The sequence below is a fragment of the Centropristis striata genome, chromosome 8, assembly GCF_030273125.1.
Source record: "Centropristis striata isolate RG_2023a ecotype Rhode Island chromosome 8, C.striata_1.0, whole genome shotgun sequence".
NCBI classification, from domain to species: Eukaryota; Metazoa; Chordata; class Actinopteri; order Perciformes; family Serranidae; genus Centropristis; species Centropristis striata.
In genome coordinates, this window is record NC_081524.1 from 11271424 (window position 1) to 11290436 (window position 19013).

The window sequence follows — 19013 nt, forward strand, 5'->3', positions numbered from 1 at the left end:
ATGACCCTAAAATCCAGGCATACTGTAACTGCCTCTCAATGAAATGGAGCTGGCATGCATCAATATTTGGAATGTTTTTAAAAATTTATGACCAGATGTATGAAAACTAGTCATGAGAAATGCTAGTTATCTAAAAAACAATAAACACTTAAATCCCACCAAGTAAAAGAACATCACATCATAAGATAATTGTTAATAATAACCATAACAGTTATAATAATTATTAATAATAACACTCCATCATATTCATAACAACTACATTTAGCACTGTGTATAGGAAGATTGTCCAAATGAAATCTGTGTTTCTGTTTATCAGTATTTCATCTCCGTTCACATGACTGAACAAAAAAAAAAACCAAGCAGTTCCTTCTTTGATTCTCTCTGATTTCATGTTGACAAAAAGAAAAAGAAAAAAATCTTCTCTCAATACAATACCCTCCATTGATCAGTCACACTGTCAGCCGTGCTTGTACTGAATGTAAACCTTGAGGACACGATACAAAGTAAGTTTGTATCTGGTGCAAATATCAGGGGATAGATTTGTGCAAAGTTGTGTTTTTTTGTCTCTGTGTTTCTCTTTGAACTGTGCTTAAATTGCTCTTGTTTTTTGTACACATTAATACTTAATACATCATGACAATATCAACACAAAATCAAGAGAAAGAGATAGTATTTTATATGGACCACAGATATCACATACTACGGTATATAGGATAGGATAGCCCTTAGTATTGATAAGCGTTGTTTAATGATGAAGATTTTTTTTTATGTTTTCTGTTTTTTTATCATTTTTTTTACTCATACTGGCTGAAGTGCGTTATGATACAGCAAGGTCTTCCTCTTGAGGATGGGGAGGGCTTCCTAAACCATCCGAGTCTCTTACGGCATAAAGAGCCACGCAGGAGAAGGCCTCAGGTCGCCCTCTCACTTCTGACTCAGAGGTTGTTTTTGGCTTGCTCTGAAGCCAATCCTTTGACTGTACAAAATATCACTGACTTGAATAATTTGTCACCTGGTGAGAATAATAAAATGGTGATTGTCAGACCAGCTTCCTCTGTGGTATTTTTCTTTGTATCTCCATAAATGGCTTTGAAGGACAGTTGTGTAAGTGCAACCTCTGCGTCACGCTCTATTCATTTGTGCTCTGTAGAAAAACCTTTGCTCTCCGTTCACAACCTGCATTAAAGCAAGTTTTATTGGTAAACTGAACACATGCGTCTCTTGACTCGTCTACGTCAAGATATGTTTGTAATAATGTGACGGATGGCTCTATATTATTTGGTAGCCCATTGTTTTTTTACAGTTAGGTCCTGATCTATAGATGGAAACATTAGGGGGAAGTCACCCATAATGTGATCTAATGTAATCAGATTACACTCCTGTAGTGTAACAGTGATCAGAGTCTGAGTCCCTCTGGGGATTGGATCTAAGGTCACATGGAAAACTAGGCAACCCAGGCGTCAGATTGGTAATGTGGGAACGTCCGCGGTGTAAATCGGGCGTGGAGTCCTGCCAACAGTGTCAGGCTGGCTGCTGTGTCCCTGTCAGAATCAGCCTCCACCTCGTCCTGTTCATTTACATAGGAAGCAACAAAAATCAGTTCTGTCTCCGTGTGTCAGGATGAGTGTCAGATCTCAAAAAAATCCCTCGCCAGGCACACGGTTCATTCACACTCATCCGCTCCACCGGGCTTCTCACCCATGAGGTTCAGTTTAATAAATCATCGTCGGCGAGAGCTGAGCGAGTTGACAGTCCAGCAGGTAGTTGGCTCAATTCTCTATTAAATACTGTGATATAATATTCCACATGGTCCTCCTCTTCATCAACCTCTCTTTTTTCAATATGTATATATATATATATATATATATGTATATATATCATCTCGTTCCCTATCTAATATGGCTCCTGAGTACTTTTTGAAAAACATATAAAAACAAAATTATGAACGACACTTCTGTTGGTTTTGTTCCACCCTTCGTCAGTCTCTCTACAAGTAATGGCACCGCTGTATATGGCAATATGGCAAAATTTGTTACAAAATATGGCTGATGTAGGCTATCACATAATTTGAACAGATATTCCCCACCTAGATTTTTAATTAAGTAATCATATTTAAGCTATTTAATTACAAGATAACACTAATTTGAATAGCCTAAACACGTTATACTGTTACTATATTTTATACTTCTAGTTCTTGTATTTGTATATCTAATAGTTAAATGCAGAAGGGTGATCTATTCTCAGACCTTCGATGAGGGGTACTTTAGGCACAAACCTCACACCGTCACCTCATTTTTACTCCCCGTCCTGATGCCCTGATCCCTCCCCCCTCCACTTCCTGCTGACCCCCCGCCGCCCCCTCCCGGTATGAAATGTAGCTGCTCAATGGTGTTCTGCCTTTTCGCTGCGAAAGCCATCCTCCTGGCGCTGTGGCCCCCTAGTGTTCCCGTCCCCATGACTACCCCGGCCCCGGGCATGGGCTCCCCCGCCCAGCCCATGCCCCCACTCATGTGCCCCGTCATGGCCGTGTTCCTCTCCTGCTCCCGTCCGGACGTGGGGTGAGAGTTCATCTTGATCATGTGGTGGCGGTCGAGGGAGGGCGTGGCGCAGACGTTCTGCTGGGACTGGGCCTTCTGCTGGCGAGGCAGCGTGGGGACGATCCCTCCTGTGTGGGCGTATGGATCTACTACCCCCATCCCGCCGACCCCCATCCTGTCCTCCAAGTGGTCTGGGGACATGAGCAGCCGTTCCTGTCTGTCCCTGTCCTGCCGGTCCCTGTCCCTGTCCCTGTCCCTGTCCTGCCGGTCCCTGTCCTGCCTGTCCCGGTCCCTGTCCCTGTCCCTGTCCCTGTCCTGCCTGTCCCTGTCCTGCCTGTCCCTGTCCTGCCGGTCCCTGTCCTGCCGGTCCCTGTCCCGGTCTCTGTCCTGCCGGTCCCTGTCCTGCCGGTCCCTGTCCTGCCGATCCCTGTCCCTATCCCTGTCCCGGTCCCTGTCCCTGTCCCTGTCCTGGGGCTTCCTGGTGAGGGTCTGCGTGTTGGAGTTCTTATTAGAGGCAGCCATGGCTTTGTAGTACTGGTGTTGCTGGTTCTTGGACAGCCTGGACAGTGTCCCCGTGTTGCCGGGGACGTCACCCATGTTTAGCAGCTGGTCAGTGGATTTAACCTTCCTCGGCTTGGAGAGAGTGTCGTAATTGGCGTTGTACGGGGGCTCCGGTGGGTCCAGAGGGTAAGGGTTGGGCGTGGGTGAGGCAGGCATGCCAGAAGGCGGCGGCGGGATCCAGGGACGGACTGCATGCCTGGGGAGGGTTCCTCTCCCACTGAGGGTGTAGTCTCCACCCCAGTGGAGGTGGTGCTGAGAGGACTGGAGGGCCGGCTGGGCTGTGTGAGGCCGGCGCTTGGTGGTGCAGTAACCAGACGAGTACTCATCAAGACCTTTCTCTGGAAGCCAAACAAAATTTCTCTGAATTGTTTATCACCACAGTAAAAAGCATCAGCGCACCATGACGCATCCTGCACTTTGTGCCATAGTGTCAAGAGTGTCACCGTGCTTCAGTGCTCATGAAACAGCTGCGAGGGGAGAGAGGGGTAGACAGACTGGTACATTTGTCGTCATTTCTGGAAAATGGAGGTACTTACCGAGGCGTTTGAGCGAGGAGTATCTGTTGAGCTCGGGCTTGGTGGCGCTCTCATAGGAGGGCGGCAGCTGAGCCAGGTTGTGCAGGGAGTGGTGGAAGGAAGGCTGGGATTTGGTGTTGTTATGTTTACTGGAAAGCAGGGTGCCTCCAGCTGCCAGCTGAGCATTGTTCATCCGAGGGGTGCGTTCTGCAGGGACCACAGGGAGAAAACAACTGTGTGTTAAATGAGATTTGCTCCTCTGGATATAGCGCGCTGCACGTAGCTGTGTGTGAATCTGCTAACATTCACTGAAACAGAGAGGTTTTAACTCGCTTTCAACACAGCCAAAGCTCTATTGATCATTATCATTGTTGCAATGAATGAGTCTACTTTTGAGCTTAAACAAAAGTGAACAAAGTAAATGAAGCGCTGTGGTGATTACATGTCATTTGCATAGAAGGCCGGCTTTCACCAGCTGCCTTACCGATAGTTGCCGTGTGTTTGGGGCTGGTGCCTGATGAGTGGATGAAATTGTGTTGCAAATTGCCCACTGCAAGTCAAAAGAACATAAGGTAATCAACTCAAAATGGATGTCAGGCAGTTTCCTGTAAAATCCTTTAACATAAAAATATCATAGACATTTATGCATCAGCGTCAATTCACCTTCACATGCACAGAGCTTCTCAGCATCAACATACATATTTTAAAAGCACTAATCTCTAGATTCCTGTTCTTTTTTTTTTCTTCCATAATGCCTAATGGCTACAAAGATATCTTGATGGTGAGACACGGAAAACAACCTGCATGCAGAAACACGATGTGCCTCTGCAGACACAGGGTGCAGTTACAAAAGCTCTGATTGTGCTATTCACTAATGCTGTAAAAGACCCTGAGCCCTCACATCTGTTGTCCTTGCTGGGAAGTCCTGGGGCGTAAAGATTTTTCGGGGGCCTCCCCAGTGTCCCTTGTCCGTCCCCTACAGTCAGAGCCACGCTGTTGTTTCTCTCATCCTGCTGGACCGGGCTCGACTGGTGCCGCAACATGTCGACCAGGGCTCTGATGATGGTAGAAATAAGGGAAAAGGGAAAAACAAGATGAAATCGAAGCGAACAGCTGATTATCACATCACATTACAATTATGAAGTAATGCTTAATATTGTGCATTTAGAGCAAGCATTTTTATAATATTTTTAATTATGAGTATTGTTAACAAGGTATTATATAGGACAGTGGATTTGTAAGTAACAAATAATTTCCCTCAAGTCATTTCATTGAAGAGAAATTATTAAAAACTAAACAATTTGACCAAAAAAAAGGTGCCAGTAACCTTATTTTAGTTACATGATCATCTCATCTGTCTTCGATATATTTATTTTTATAAACATATCTTGTCGGCCGAATAGTCAGTAATCTATTTGATGATTTGATCTCAGTCAACTGTGGTTATGAAGCAAAGGATCGTTCCATTTGGGCTCTATCGAGGAGATGACTGTCTGCATAGAATTGCATGGTTTCTACAAGATATAGAGTCTATTTTGGTATAAATATCAGACAATTTAAAATTTAGAAATAAGGGTATTCATGTGGACCAAAAATGATGAAATGAAGTGCCTGTACTCAGAACTGGTGGCCTTGAACCAAATGCTCTATATCAGTCTACAACCATCATCCTCCACTACTGAAGATTACAAACTACAACCTTTACAAAAATCCGAATGCAAATCTTTATTGCCAAGATTATGTTCCTTATATGAGATGAAAAGCCCAGAGGAATCAAAACAACCATGAATTCTGCAGCAGCCACTCGATGAAGATAAAATATGTTTCATCTGATGACTAACAGCATCATTTGGAGCCCAGAATGATGAATCTGGGCCATTTATGGAGTCCTGAAAACCTAATTTCATTACAGCATTCATACATTGAATGAAGTAACAAATCCAGCAGTGAGATGACTGGGAATGAAGGAATATTTTTCAAAGCCTCACCTGGGCATGTTGAGGTCCCTTTGCATTGCTTCCTGTTGCACCTTGTTGAAGACCACCTTGATGCCCACAGCGACCGCCACCATGAACACTATCACGCCTCCGATGACGAAGCCCGTGTTGTGGCTCTGCTGCTTCAGTGGATCAAAGTCTGGGTCATTATTTAACTCCTCTGGTAGGATCATGGCATCTGTCTGTGGCTTGGCCCAGTCTGGAGAGTAGTAGTTTTTACAGCTGTCCTGCTCCAGTTGCCGGCTACGCTCTGGGCAGCAGAAGCGGTAGTGGCAGGTTCCACAGCAGAAGACAAAAGTGTCCTTGGAGCAGTTGAAAGCGCTGTCAAAGTGTCCCATGACGTCATAATAACCCCGACATACATCCATCCATATTTCCACTATGCGGGGTGGAATGGGCGCTACCTGGGCGGCGCCTAAGGGAGGTGCAAGGGCCTCCGAAGAAGTCACATTCTTGGGAAACATGACCTGGGGAAGGGGTCTCGGAGGTGCCTCCAGAACTCCCTCTGAGGTTTCTGGAAGTTTCTCAGGGATTTTGGTCCGGCCCTGTAGAGCAGCTGGCCTGATGTTGGCCTGCATGGCGAGGAGCAGGAGAGGTGGGCTGGGTTCAGTCTTGGGCTGCTCGGTGAAAGGCCTCCCTGAGCGGTCTATTTGCTGAAGAGGGGGGGACGGAGAGGTCTCCGCAACAGTGGTGAGTGGGGCAGTGAGGAGGGAGAGCAGGGAGACAGCGAGGACTCGGAGATTGGTGGTGGGCGTCATTTTTACATGACTAAGAGATCTATTTTCTGTTGTTGAGTCAATGCAGTTCCAACACTGTATCCGCTTTTGCAGTTTAACCCACTAAAATGGCATGTGAAATATTCAAGTAGCATGTACAGACTACTGCTTATTGATGATGTATCAGTAGTTCCATTCAGTAATGTTGGATGATGAAATCTGTTTTTTTTTTGTCTTGTCAGACTATTAATATGGTGTAATATTAGAAAAGGTCAGGAATTATACAAATGAAACTGCCTAACACTATCAAACACAGTCGGTAGGTTTTTAATAATTGTCGATAATGGTGTTAAAATGGATTTAATTTACTGCTAGAAAGGAACTCTGAATGCGTAATGACTTCATCTTTTGCCCTCTCAAGTCTAGAACACTAAAATGGATGCAGCTTTGTAAAAAGGACAAATTGAAAACAACAATCTTCATGCTTTTAGTTCTAAATGCCTTGTTCTACACGTCCCACTGAACAGAAGAACAAATATCTGACGTGCTGCAGGATGGAACTCATTTTTATAACCACAAAGGCCAGTTAAAATTTGTAGTGAGGATTTTTAATAAAACATGGCTGTCCTTTACATTCCTGTGCTGATCATGGCACTTGGACAATAATCTATGGCCAGTTTTTTATCAAATGTAAACAGTTTGTCTGTTTTGTTCGTTCCTGGATTCAGCCTGGCACTACATACATTCAGGATTGGCACTTGTTTTTTTCTGGAACAACGTACGAAATGTATAATTTTTTTTATATAGTTTGCATGTATCTACATTGTAAACAATCAGATGGGATTAACAGGCTGTACCACTGATTAAAACTACTAATGACGCCTAGTTTGTGTCCATGTTAACTTGTCCTAGGCACCGGTCACATCTATAGAAACACAGTGTACTTTATCTCAATCTTTTCTATGATCGGATTAATGTGCATCTGTAGTCGCCTGGCACGAACTGTTACTGTGATTGGGCCGGGGGGTGATAATGAGGGAGGCTCAGCTTAAGTGCTAGAAGACTGTAACAGCTGAAAATTAGGAGTAAGCATAAACCAAAGGAAATGACTCCCAGCCTGTGAAATACAAAATGAGGCAAACGTCACAGATTTTAAATGCTCTCTATTCAGCTTTTAGGCACAAAAAGTTCCCCGTGTCATTCAACCGTATCACTAATTAGATATGAACTGAATGGCACATTGCGTCTCCATGTGACATGTCTCTCTAAGTAAAATTATTCCTGATTTGTCTCCGAGGTTCAAAGAATATCACTTTTGTTGAGAAATATGTAAATGTGTGAAGTTATTGTGTTGGAGGTGTTGGCAATAATAGACAGAGGCAGATCTGTCTCCCACAGAAATTATAATTATATGTAATTATCAAAAACGTCCCTATCTGTAGCGGAGAATGTAGGCACAGATGGGGGAGACAGAATGCTGAAATCACCGAGGGCTCCACTTGTTTCAGTTACATGCTCCTCTGACCTTCTGAGGAGAGTTCAGCAGAGGAAAAACGAGAGACACAAAGGCAGCACTGACTAATGTTCCAAAGGTGTTCTCCTGCCGTCTCTAAATGTTCTGCTTGATTTCCAGAATTGTCTTCAGGTTTAGATGTCGAAAAACCTAGAATGTGTCAGCCAGAGTGTCCACTGTAATACAAACAAGAGGCATGATTAGAAACAACCACACTGATTGACACACTTCAGTCATTTAAAAAAATAAATGTATTAATTGCAATATGTGCACGGTGAGGGGCCGACTGTGTTAGTGTGCCTGTTTGGTTGCAGGAGCTCCTGAAAAGCCAATGATGTGGAGAAAGAGAGAATGAGAGCAGAGGGATAAATGCAGGGTAGGGATTTAAATGAGCAAAGAGATTGTGGCGAGCGGGAAGAGCCAGAGGTATATAGATGCAGAGACGACCATGAGTGGGAGGGCGGTGTGTGGGTGGCACAGAATCAAGTACATTTCTCCCAGCACTTACCAATACAACATAGCACATCACACAAACAGCACCGCCAAACAGATCTGCAAATACAGTCAATGCCACACACAAGAAGAGTGCTAATCAAGACTGCAGATCAGCTGCTGTTAGAACATTTAAAGAGAGAGGGGGGGGGGGTGAAACTGTAAAAAGGCTTTGTGTGCATGTGAGGAACTATAGTATCTGTAAACCTCCTTGTAGTCTTTCTCTCTCCTTTATTCCCTTTTGCTCCCTCCTTCTCCTCTTTTCTCCCTCGTTCTGCCTTTCTCTCTTTCTCAGATTCTGTGCGTGGGTTGAGGCAGCTAACTCTCTCAGAATAGCACTGCAGCTCTGTCTGTGTGAGTGAAAGAGGCAGTGAAAGAGAAGGGAGGCAGAATCCAATCTACACCCATTAGCCAAACCAGATTTCAAAGTCACATCTGCGTGTCTCTTGCTCGACAAGATGACACTGATGCCTCAACTTATATTACCATATTTTCTGACTCTGCTCACTTTGTAAGGATTTTTTCTGGCCAGTGTGTCCAAACCACTCCCCAAATTAACGTGCAGTTAAAGCTTTCAAACAATGAATGAGATTTAAAATGCATGATTTGAATTCATAAAGCGTGGAGGATCAGCTCTCCTGCACACCCAGAAGTCTTGCATGTTGCCAGCAAACATCATACAAAAGAAGCCACTGTTTTCCTCTTCTATACTGTGCTGCTGAAGCAATGCAGCAGAGAGAGAGAGCGGGGATGGGAACTAAAGGGTGAAGGGCAACACATTCAGAACTGTGAAGATGCATCCCTGAGTTACATGGCCACTGGAGGGACAGCAAACCATTTCCACGGATTCCTTTCACTGCAAACAATTGTATGAAAGCAAATGAACCAAACGGCTCCCCTTACTTTCATTGCAGGATGCTGACCAGCTGTGCAGACGGCTGGGCATGCAACAATTTCAACAGGTGTTTGTTGGAAATGAAAGAAAATGGCTTCTTTCTTTTCTTTTTCTTTAAATGCGTTGTTGCAAAAACGCACTAATTAATGATGGAAAAAAACAAGTGGTGCAAAAGACATTTAATTGCAATGAAAGCAGCGGAGCAGCTCAGAAAAATAAATGCTGCGCAATGACTTTGCATTTGGACATCGACTCTTAAATGCACAATCCATCCTTCATTAGCTTAATAAGTTGCAACTTGCAATGAACAAGCATGCGGGTTATGGAAATGACTTGCATGTATCAGTAGGCTAAGAGTGCGTGGGTGTATCCGTGCCGGTGCGTGTGTTTGTGTGTATGTGTGTAGTCCGGCTGGATGTGTCGGTCTTAATATCAATATGTTCATAATGTCGCAATGTGCTGTCGATTAAAGTGTTTAATTGGTGATGAATATTTCTGCCAAGCGTAAAGCCTAAAGATGTTTCTGTGGCGCAGCTTTCATCCAAATGTTTTTGTTTGACAGCCTCCAGCACAGCTGATGCGTCTAAACACAAGCCAAACTCATTTTTCATACAGAGAAAAACACACAATGAAGGTATCAAACAGTTTTGCGCGTAATTCGGTAATTGGTGTTGCATTAGTAAAAGGTGCATAATGTCGTGTCTTACCTGTGCGTTGCTCTGGGGTTTGATGCTGGAGAACAGCGCTGGGAGAGCCTGCGCACTGTATCTCCGCGTCTCTCAGATGGCAGCCTGTTATTGTGGCAGAGGATGATCAGGACAGCTTGAACTGTTGCTGGATCCGCCACCTGTTTTTTTAAATGTTTTTCTTCACACTCGCTCTTGATGCCTCTCCATCAATTAGATGTTGATAATCCATTATCACAGCAAAAAAAAGGAGGAAAAAAAAGAAGAAAAAAAAAGATGAGCGGAAAAAAACGCGAGCGGTAAAGAGAGTGAGTCAGTGCCAGACGAGATGTTCTGAGATTTTTTCATACATGTCTCAAAGCGCTTCAACTACACTATGCATTGGAAAATTCCGCACAAGTTACAGTGTAACTATCCTGGAGAACGCGCAGTAATTCAGGTGCGCAAAATGACAAACGCGTCACCAATGGGGAAAAAATCCTGCAATTTAACTTTTCTCCATCTAGAATCGACTGGAGCTGGTTCCCTTCATAATTTTCAAGCGAGATGGGTTACACTGCCTAACTGCGCCTGGCCTCACGGAGGACCGCCAGTGAGGGAGCGCTGTGATTGGTCGCTCACACTGGTGCTGATGAGGCTCTCAACTCCGCGCTGCTTGGTGCTGATGGTCATTAGGCCCATTCAACTGGTGGCGTTCATCTTTATTCCCCTCCATTTAATTTGCCTCTTTAATTGGCTGACCCTGGAGACCTACATTTTACCGGCTCTGAGAAAAGAAAAAATATATCGGTCAGGAAATTTAGCTCCTAAAACGCAGGGTTTAGAAAAAGCTATAAAAAATAAAATAAAAAAAATAAAAACACTGAGGGGGAACTTACAAAATTAAAGCCGCCGGAAAATTGAGCGGAAGACCTCCGAGATCCAAAGTGTGTGTTTTTCTTTGTGTGTGTGTGAGAGAGAGAAAAAGAGAGACACGGTTGCCACAGCAACTGTGTCATTATGTTGGTGGCAATTATGAAAGCGATGAAAACGGGGAAGGGGAGAGGATTGGCGCAAAAGCTTTAACACTGGAGCGTGAACGAAACTGTCAATTAGACCCGGACCTGCAGTGGTAATTCAGAGATTTCTTAAAGTTGGAGACGAGAAGGGACAGTTGGCAATGCAGAAAACGTAAAGGGGAGAGAGGAGATAGTGTGATGTATGTAAGGAGAGAAGTTGGCTCTTGTTTGGCTTCATGCCACAGTCACATACAGTACAACTGCCTCCTCACGACCCTCACACATCAGCAGCACATGAATGAAACCGGGTATAGGTTGTGCTGCATTTTAACTGAGTGTGTTAGATAAACTGGAGTAAGTGATCACACGTTAACAGATAAATCATATTAATAGCATGTATGTATGTGACATAAGATAACCAGTATGCAATCTCTTTACACCAGAGAAAAGATTCATATGATTTCACATATTTCATAACAGCATTATCCTCTCTTTTCTTTTCGTTCCCCATTTTCTTGTCTATATTTCCAATAAATAAGAAAAAACGGCTTCACCTAATTGGGCAGGATATGCTATGGAGGTGGATAGCAGGTGGGTAAGGAGGTAAGCACTACCAAAATGGGGCTTTGGGAAGGTCTAAAGGGTTGTGTGGAGTCCCAGGTGCCTAAGAAGGGGCTGATAATTACCTGCATGGCAGGCTGCTATTTCTACACAGGTGGGTGGGCTGCTGCATGTCTGCAGCAGAGGCTAGTGGAGCCGTTCATTAGGTGGTCCAATGACGCTCTACCGGGTGCACTTTCACTCACTGGTTTGCTGGGGTGGATGCAATTACTGATTTCCTCATAATGGTTATTCCATCACTGCAGAGCAGGAGACCACTATAAACAAAATAAAGTGCTATTGTACGTCATTGAGCAGTAAAAGCACCATTCTCAGCTGTTATACTGATACACAGACACCTATTATTGCAGCGCAGCGAAAGTTCTGCCACAATAAGTAATTATGCATGCATAGGAACTCCAAATAAAAGAGCAAATATGACTCATTTTTAATTTCACTTCTTGTATTTCAATGTTTTATTAATTTAAATAATTTAAAATGGACACAAAATACCCAGCCAACAGTCTGCACAGTGACAGGAGATTCAGAGGCACATTTTCAATCCAAATTAAGACAGCGTTTCAGTGTGTTTCCTTGGGAAATGTAGGCCCGGCATGCGTTTAGTACAGAGAGAAAACCTGCCCAGGAAACCCTGCCAGTGCAACGGGTTGGGGAGACAAATTCTATTAAACGTGGAAAGTTTTTCCTACAGATGTCTTCTCAGGTACCCACATGGCTGATCAGAGAGCTGGGTATCTGAGAGCACATACTGCTTTGTAGGGACGCAGGGCTAGTTTAAGCAAGTCACACCACTGTATGCTTAATACAGAGAATACATGATTCATTGTTTTATAAAAGTAGTCTGACAACCTACCCCGTTCCCTTATAGCCACTGATCTAGATCTTCACACACAACTACAAGACAGCTGAATATGAACATGTCAATTAAAAACAACTTTTGAAAATACTGGACAGCGAAACAATTTTAGAAAAACTTAGAAAAAAAGGGGGTTGAGATTTCATGAAGAACATAAACAGACCTCTTATACTCCAAAGCCATTTCTCTCCATACCATTACTTCATTCAGATCACAATATGAAAAAGACTATTTAAAAAGATTTAATAATGTTGCATGACATTAACAATATTCCTTTCCCAATAGTAAACCCACAGACTTCTTGCACAATTGTTTAACAGCTTTTACCATTATTTCCTTTGAGTTCAATTTGAAAACCTGACTTTAATTAAAGTAACATCGTGGTTTGGGCTCACGAGTGAACCTGGCTGAGCAGTACACAGTACCATCACAGCCGCATTTACCAAGAAACACTTTAAAAAGAGCTGATATCAAGTTTGAGACAATAATAGGTATGTCTTATTAATGGAAATACATTAGAGGCCATGTCTTGTACAGTGAAACCCTTTCCCTGTAGCATATAGTCACACTAGGCCATGGCCAAGATACAATGGATGGCATGATTTCTGCAGCGAAGGGGTTGTCTTTCAAACATTTTATCAGTCTTTAGGTTTGGGAATAATTAACAACACTGTAATGCCAAGAGGACAAACTGGTGGCAAAACAGAAGTTAAGGTATGAGTACAAATTGGACAGTCTGGAAAGGTGGTAGAAAGAGTCAGAAAAAAGGGAACAAAACATTGTCAGCACACTTCAATATTTATATTTACACACTCTTTCGCTCACACACGTACACACGCACACACACTGAGAATTTTGTGGAGGTATTAAAGTCGCCTCAATGCACGCTTTTTATCTGCTTTCTTTTTCCCTGCTACATTATTAGTGCTACTACTGCTATTGCTGGTGGTGGTACTGGCTGCGTTAGCTCCGTTACCCAGAGCTGCGGGCACAGCTGCTGCACTGGGTCCCGCTCTCTTCATAGGGTCACCTGCGTGCTTCTTCGGCTGTGGGCCGTCATTAGGGTCCTGAGGTGCTCCAGAGGTCCCGCCAGGCCCGCCCATGGCGTGGATTTCTGTGAGCAGACGCGCTCGGGACTCATATTCTGCATAGTCCTCTAACAGCAAACGCCCGGCCTCTTCGTTCAGAGCCGACTCCGGATTCGGATGAATGAGAAGACACTTGATTGTCTGTGTGGAAATAAAGAGATAAAATAAGACAAATGAGATAAAAATGTAAAAATGGTGACGGCAAAACAACTGACACTCAAAGCAAAGACTTGATGGTTCCACTTACAAGTAAGACATGTTTGAGGCCGAGCTCTGCCTTCCAGTCCCTCTTCAACACGTTGACGCAGATCTCTCCCTTGTGACCCACATTGGGGTGAAAAATCTTGGTCAGGAAATACCCCTTGGGTGGAACCGCAGGGAAGTCTTTCCCGAGGACCAAGCGCATTCGGAAAACGCCACCAGCAAACGGAGTTCCCTCTGTCAAAGTATAAAGAATTCATCCCATGAACAGTGTGTCCTGAATGTGCCAAGCTTGCTCCAAAAAACAAAAAGGGTCATGGAGCGGCAACTGAGTCAACCAGCAAAAACAAGGGAAAGCTTAGTGCAAGTCAGCCACACATCATTTATTGGTTTATTTAGTTATGATTAAAAAAACTCACATACACTCTAATGAATATGTGACATTATAAAATATACTGTATTGGAAATTAAGACTGAAGGAAGCAAAGTCAGTTTTGGATGCAGTTTGTGTGAATATCTCATATCAACAATTCCAGTATCAGTATCCAATAAATAAAACATGCAGGGAAGCTGCTCTGTGGAGGAGTTAACAAAATGTGTACAAGCATCTGGCCCCTTAAGTCCTGCTTGACAATAACAAGGTCTGAAGCAATGAGCTCAATATGATAATATGTAATGGACATTATAGGCTGTGCGGTTTAAGTAGGTTATTTGTCACACATGTAATTAGCGACACCTACCAAATCCACATATAACGTACATTTTCAAGGAGCCATGGAAGGAATACAATTTCTACTTTGTAAAACTGACACATTTATGCATGTGTTAAGGATTTTTTTCACCACACAAGTAAATTATGTAAAAAAAAAAAGAAGAAAATGAATAGTTGTGTAAAAGCTCTCGCTGACCACCAACCACCTAAACATAGTGCAGCGGGCAGGTGTGACATCTTAGTCATCATGAGTGAGAGGGGCTAACAGGTGAGAGCTGTTATTACCACAGGGTGATGATAAAAGGTTGTTCATCAAATGAAACCAGTCTTCACTGTCAAACAGTTATCAAGCTATTCACTGAATGTGTAGTGGTGAAAGAGCTGGCTGTATTGTACACTGCAGTATTATATAGATGCAACATAATTCTTACTTTAAGAATAACTTTACATACTAATTACTTGAGTGGAGATCTTTGCAAAGAGCATGCAGACATTCTCAAGATTTTTATCAAGTTGACCTTTAAAGTATATAGTCGACTCAAGAATGATGTAATTGTTGCCTGATAGCACCCAATCAATAAAATGTCAAAATGCATATTCTATATTGACCTTTCAGTAATTTCATTTGACCAGGGTTTCAGAAGTATGATACAACTGTCTCATACACAGAAACAGATCCAGAGCAGTACTGAAATATGAAAAGCACTGCTGTGTGAGACCGTACAGAGGCCCGGTCTCTGTGTTGTATAAGTGTCTTATCATGCAACAATATTGAATTTTGAACACACACACAGACACAGACACTTATCATGGCCAATGAAACCATGAAACCACATTGCAATCGTTACCTGGTCCTTCAATGGCTGTATGTAGCTCAGTTATGTCTTCTTCACTGGGATAAATCTTGATACCCTCAGGCGGGTCTGCTGCTAAAGCTGACACCTCTTTGTAGACCAAGCGAAGAACATGAGGAGGCAAATTCTCCACATTGGAGTTCTGGAGAGACACAGGATGATGGTTTAGCTGACAAATGGTTTTCAATATAAAACAAAAAAATACACCTATAATATGATACATTTTCAAAGTTGGGTATTGGACAATGTCGAGAGCAATGCCCGAGCTGCTTCACTGACATTAATAACTTGCCTAATGATAGGCAACCTATTTTGCATTTTGAGTTTAAAAAGTCACCATACCAGGTGTGTGAGGTAATTAATACTGGTATCGATTAATCAACATTAATGCACATATTTACAGCATACCTAATTTGAATGCTTTTAAAGCTTAAGCTGACATAAAAATATATTAACCATTTCAACATGCTAGCATTAAAACAAACAATACAGCGTTTTTAATAATGTTGACACACATAGTTTGATAACCGGTATTTTGACAATACAAAATACATCAACCACAATTAAAATCCAATTTGCATAAGACAAATGGCTGTTAGTTTTCTGTAACTTAATTATTATTTTGTTGCTATTCATTATGTTTCCATAATAATTTCATCTTTTCGAATAAAAAACCTTGAAGTGTTTAGGCTGAGCTAATGTTACAAAGTTCTTTCATCACATAAACATCCTATAGACAAGGTTCATACACTTTTTCAGTGGTCAAATTCAAGCACTTTTCAAGGACTTTCAGGGTCCATTTTCAAGCTTTTCCAGTACCTTACAACGGTTGTAAGTTGCATGTTTTAGATGAGTACTTACATGCTAAAAGGGGTAATTTCACTCAACCATACCAACAGCCACAGTACAGTTTGCTAATCTCAATATTCAATTTAGTATTTTTTTCATTGAACATGATGATTATACGTGATTATCTTTAGTCAGATTGCAAGAGAAATACAGTAAGAATTTCAAGCATTTTCAAGCACTTTATCCAAAATCCAAGCACTTTTTAAACCTTGAAAATACAACATTAAACTGTAAGCATTTTCAAGGATTTCAAGCATCCGTATGAACCCTGTGATGTACACACATGGCTGGTAGTTTTCTGTAACTAAATTATTAGTTTTATTAACGTTTTGTTGCTATTCATCATATTCTCATAATTATTTAATCTTTTAGAGAATCTTTTAAAAAACCTTGAGGTGTTTAGGCCGAGCTCATGTTACAGAGTTCTTTCATCACGTAAACATCCTATACGTCAAGAAAAAGTTTTGAAATTATAAGTTAATTTGTTGAACGCAAGCTTATCCGACATGTACACAATGGAGAAACCCAGCCAACATCACTCTAACGGGAAGGTAACTGTAACGACCATCCAGTCGTTAGGTAACTTTAACGTTACGTTACCGTTAGCTACGTAGCCTAGCCTCAATCCCATTACATTCGTGTTAAAGCTACTCGATGATTTTAAAATGTTTGATACCGCATTTAATACCTTCAATTTATCTATAACATTATACAAATGTAGATGGTGGTTCTTAATTAGCGCCAGAGGCACCAGTAAGTAGACAGAACCCAAATGAAAAGCTCGACGACTGGCGACGGCTAAACATTGGATCAAGCTAGCTGCTACTTCAGTTAGCCGTTAGCAATAAGCTTGGGCACCCGACTTACCATCTTCAAAAGGAGTTCTGTTTAGGCGGTGGATGTCTGGCTGCTGTCAGATATTGGGACACTTTTCCGTAATATTTCAAAAAACTATATTTGATGAAAGCTTAGCCGGTTCTCACTGGCTACTCTTCTTTTCTTCTTTTCGTTGACACAGGAACAAAAATACGATCCTCAGTTTAACCTACTGCCACTGACCAATGGGCGTCTCAGTGAAGTTATACGTCACGAAACATAAGCCAATCATGATACGGGTTTGCACTGCGTCACAATTAAAAACCCTATCAGCCACACAGAGTTGAAAATCTGACTGATGCCAGTCAGCCATAGGTCCGTTTGAAAAACTCACACACACCCCTGAACAATACTGGAAAGATAAATCTGTTCTAAGGAAAGCAGTTTGAAAGCACAAGAAAATGCATTGCATGTCACTTCTAACCAGAAGCAGGGGGAGGGAGAACATTAATGAACAAAAGAGTGTGAAAATGATTCACAGAAAACTGCATTCAAATGTGCAGCCTTTATGAAAGCATGCAAATGCAAACCACAGTCATTGGAAGCAGCAGAAGCAGACATGGCTCATATCAGTACAGAAAAGGTAGTGTTGAGAAATGCGTTGAGGAAACCTTTAAAATTAAGTTATCTGACCCCAACAGTAAATCCTCTCGCCTATTTCTCTGCGCAGATCGTTTGATGGGGAATGATGAGCAGGAGACGTCCAAGTTCTCAGTTTAACAATTTAATTACAATACTTCAAGAAATTTGCAGTTACAGAGTCTCTTGGTTCAAACTACACTTCTCTGATTTACATGATTAAGGCGGATCAGTTCATGAAGTCTATTCTATTCTAGCAAGCCTTTATGAAAGCATGCAAATACAAACCACAGTCATTGGAAGCAGCAAAAGCAGACATGACTCATATCAGTAAAGAAAAAGGTAGGCATTTGCAAGAGTAACACAAACACACACACACACACACACACACTTAAATCAAAAAACAACATTAAAAAATCTTCTCATTCAGTCAAATACAGAATGATACCGTTCCCAATATGCAGGGGGGGAAATCAGCTGGTTTCTCTTTAAAACATGAAAATAAATCCACATTATGACAAGATGTTTTTCTTGGTTTAATTGGGGACAAATGACCAAAACCCATGGGATTGCTGTTGAATATCATATATCATTATAACCATACAGCAGCATCATATTATTGTGAGAAAGTATGTGCCTAGTATAAAGTGACCACTTTTCAACCAAGACTGTCCTTGTCTACGTTTATTTTATTTTATTTTATTTTATTTTATTTTATTTTATTTTATTTTAATGTAGTTTAAATTACAAGAGGGAGTAGCATAAAAACCCACACAACTACAATTGCAAGGATATCACAATATTTAGTCTTAAGATGCAGGGGTTAAGTTGGACGGACAATTTACTACCAGCAAAACCAACACAAATAATCAAGACAAACAACCAGGAAGGCATTGTGAGATTGAAAGGAATATTAATAACCCTCTTTACTGCCAACCAGCTACACAGAGGCCACACCATCCTGACCAAGATTGCCCATAATGCTAATAACCCAGTTGGAACAACAAATTTCTGCTTTGTTCTCACTGCAGCAACAATACACTGCTGTAATTTAGTGAGATGCTTTTATTTGATATCCAGATTTATGAGCTCCAGCTACCCCTGCAAATATCTGTATCTGTAAGATTATGAGACTTGATCACAGTTCATGTGCTAGTTGCATCTTTAGTTATTTAATCACTGTAGCTTTTGGATATCTCTGGGGAGGCTGCAGCCTAGTGGTCAAAGGGCATGCTATATGATTGCAACGTCCTCGATTTGATTCCAGCTGAGGACCTATGTTGCATGTTACACTACTATTCTCTTTCTCTCCCTGTATGTCACTAATACAGGGGGAAAAAATCTGTATTTCTAAAATCACTGGTCATAAATGGATTTTTTGCATTATGATATAGCCTACTCTCTACATGCAAATAGAGCCTCATGTATAACTCTATGTGAGAAAGATGACCATAACTGGGTACTGTG

The 19013-nt window shown here is 42.0% G+C and overlaps 2 protein-coding genes across 2 annotated transcripts; both read right to left on the minus strand.

Annotated features, from left to right (window-relative positions):
• Window positions 1-1873: 1873 nt before the first annotated feature.
• Window positions 1874-10855, minus strand: LOC131976903 (protein shisa-7). The gene is made up of 7 exons (XM_059340123.1): window positions 9934-10855; window positions 5602-8015; window positions 4515-4669; window positions 4098-4163; window positions 3635-3820; window positions 2959-3436; window positions 1874-2760 (listed from the first exon to the last, which is right to left on the minus strand). The coding sequence occupies exons 2-7, from the start codon at window positions 6366-6368 to the stop codon at window positions 2277-2279; spliced, it is 2136 nt and encodes a 711-aa protein (XP_059196106.1). The 5' UTR covers window positions 6369-8015; window positions 9934-10855; the 3' UTR covers window positions 1874-2276.
• Window positions 10856-11962: 1107 nt separating this feature from the next.
• ube2s (ubiquitin-conjugating enzyme E2S) lies at window positions 11963-17141 on the minus strand. The gene is made up of 4 exons (XM_059340112.1): window positions 16959-17141; window positions 15237-15384; window positions 13723-13913; window positions 11963-13616 (listed from the first exon to the last, which is right to left on the minus strand). The coding sequence occupies exons 1-4, from the start codon at window positions 16959-16961 to the stop codon at window positions 13254-13256; spliced, it is 705 nt and encodes a 234-aa protein (XP_059196095.1). The 5' UTR covers window positions 16962-17141; the 3' UTR covers window positions 11963-13253.
• Window positions 17142-19013: the final 1872 nt, after the last annotated feature.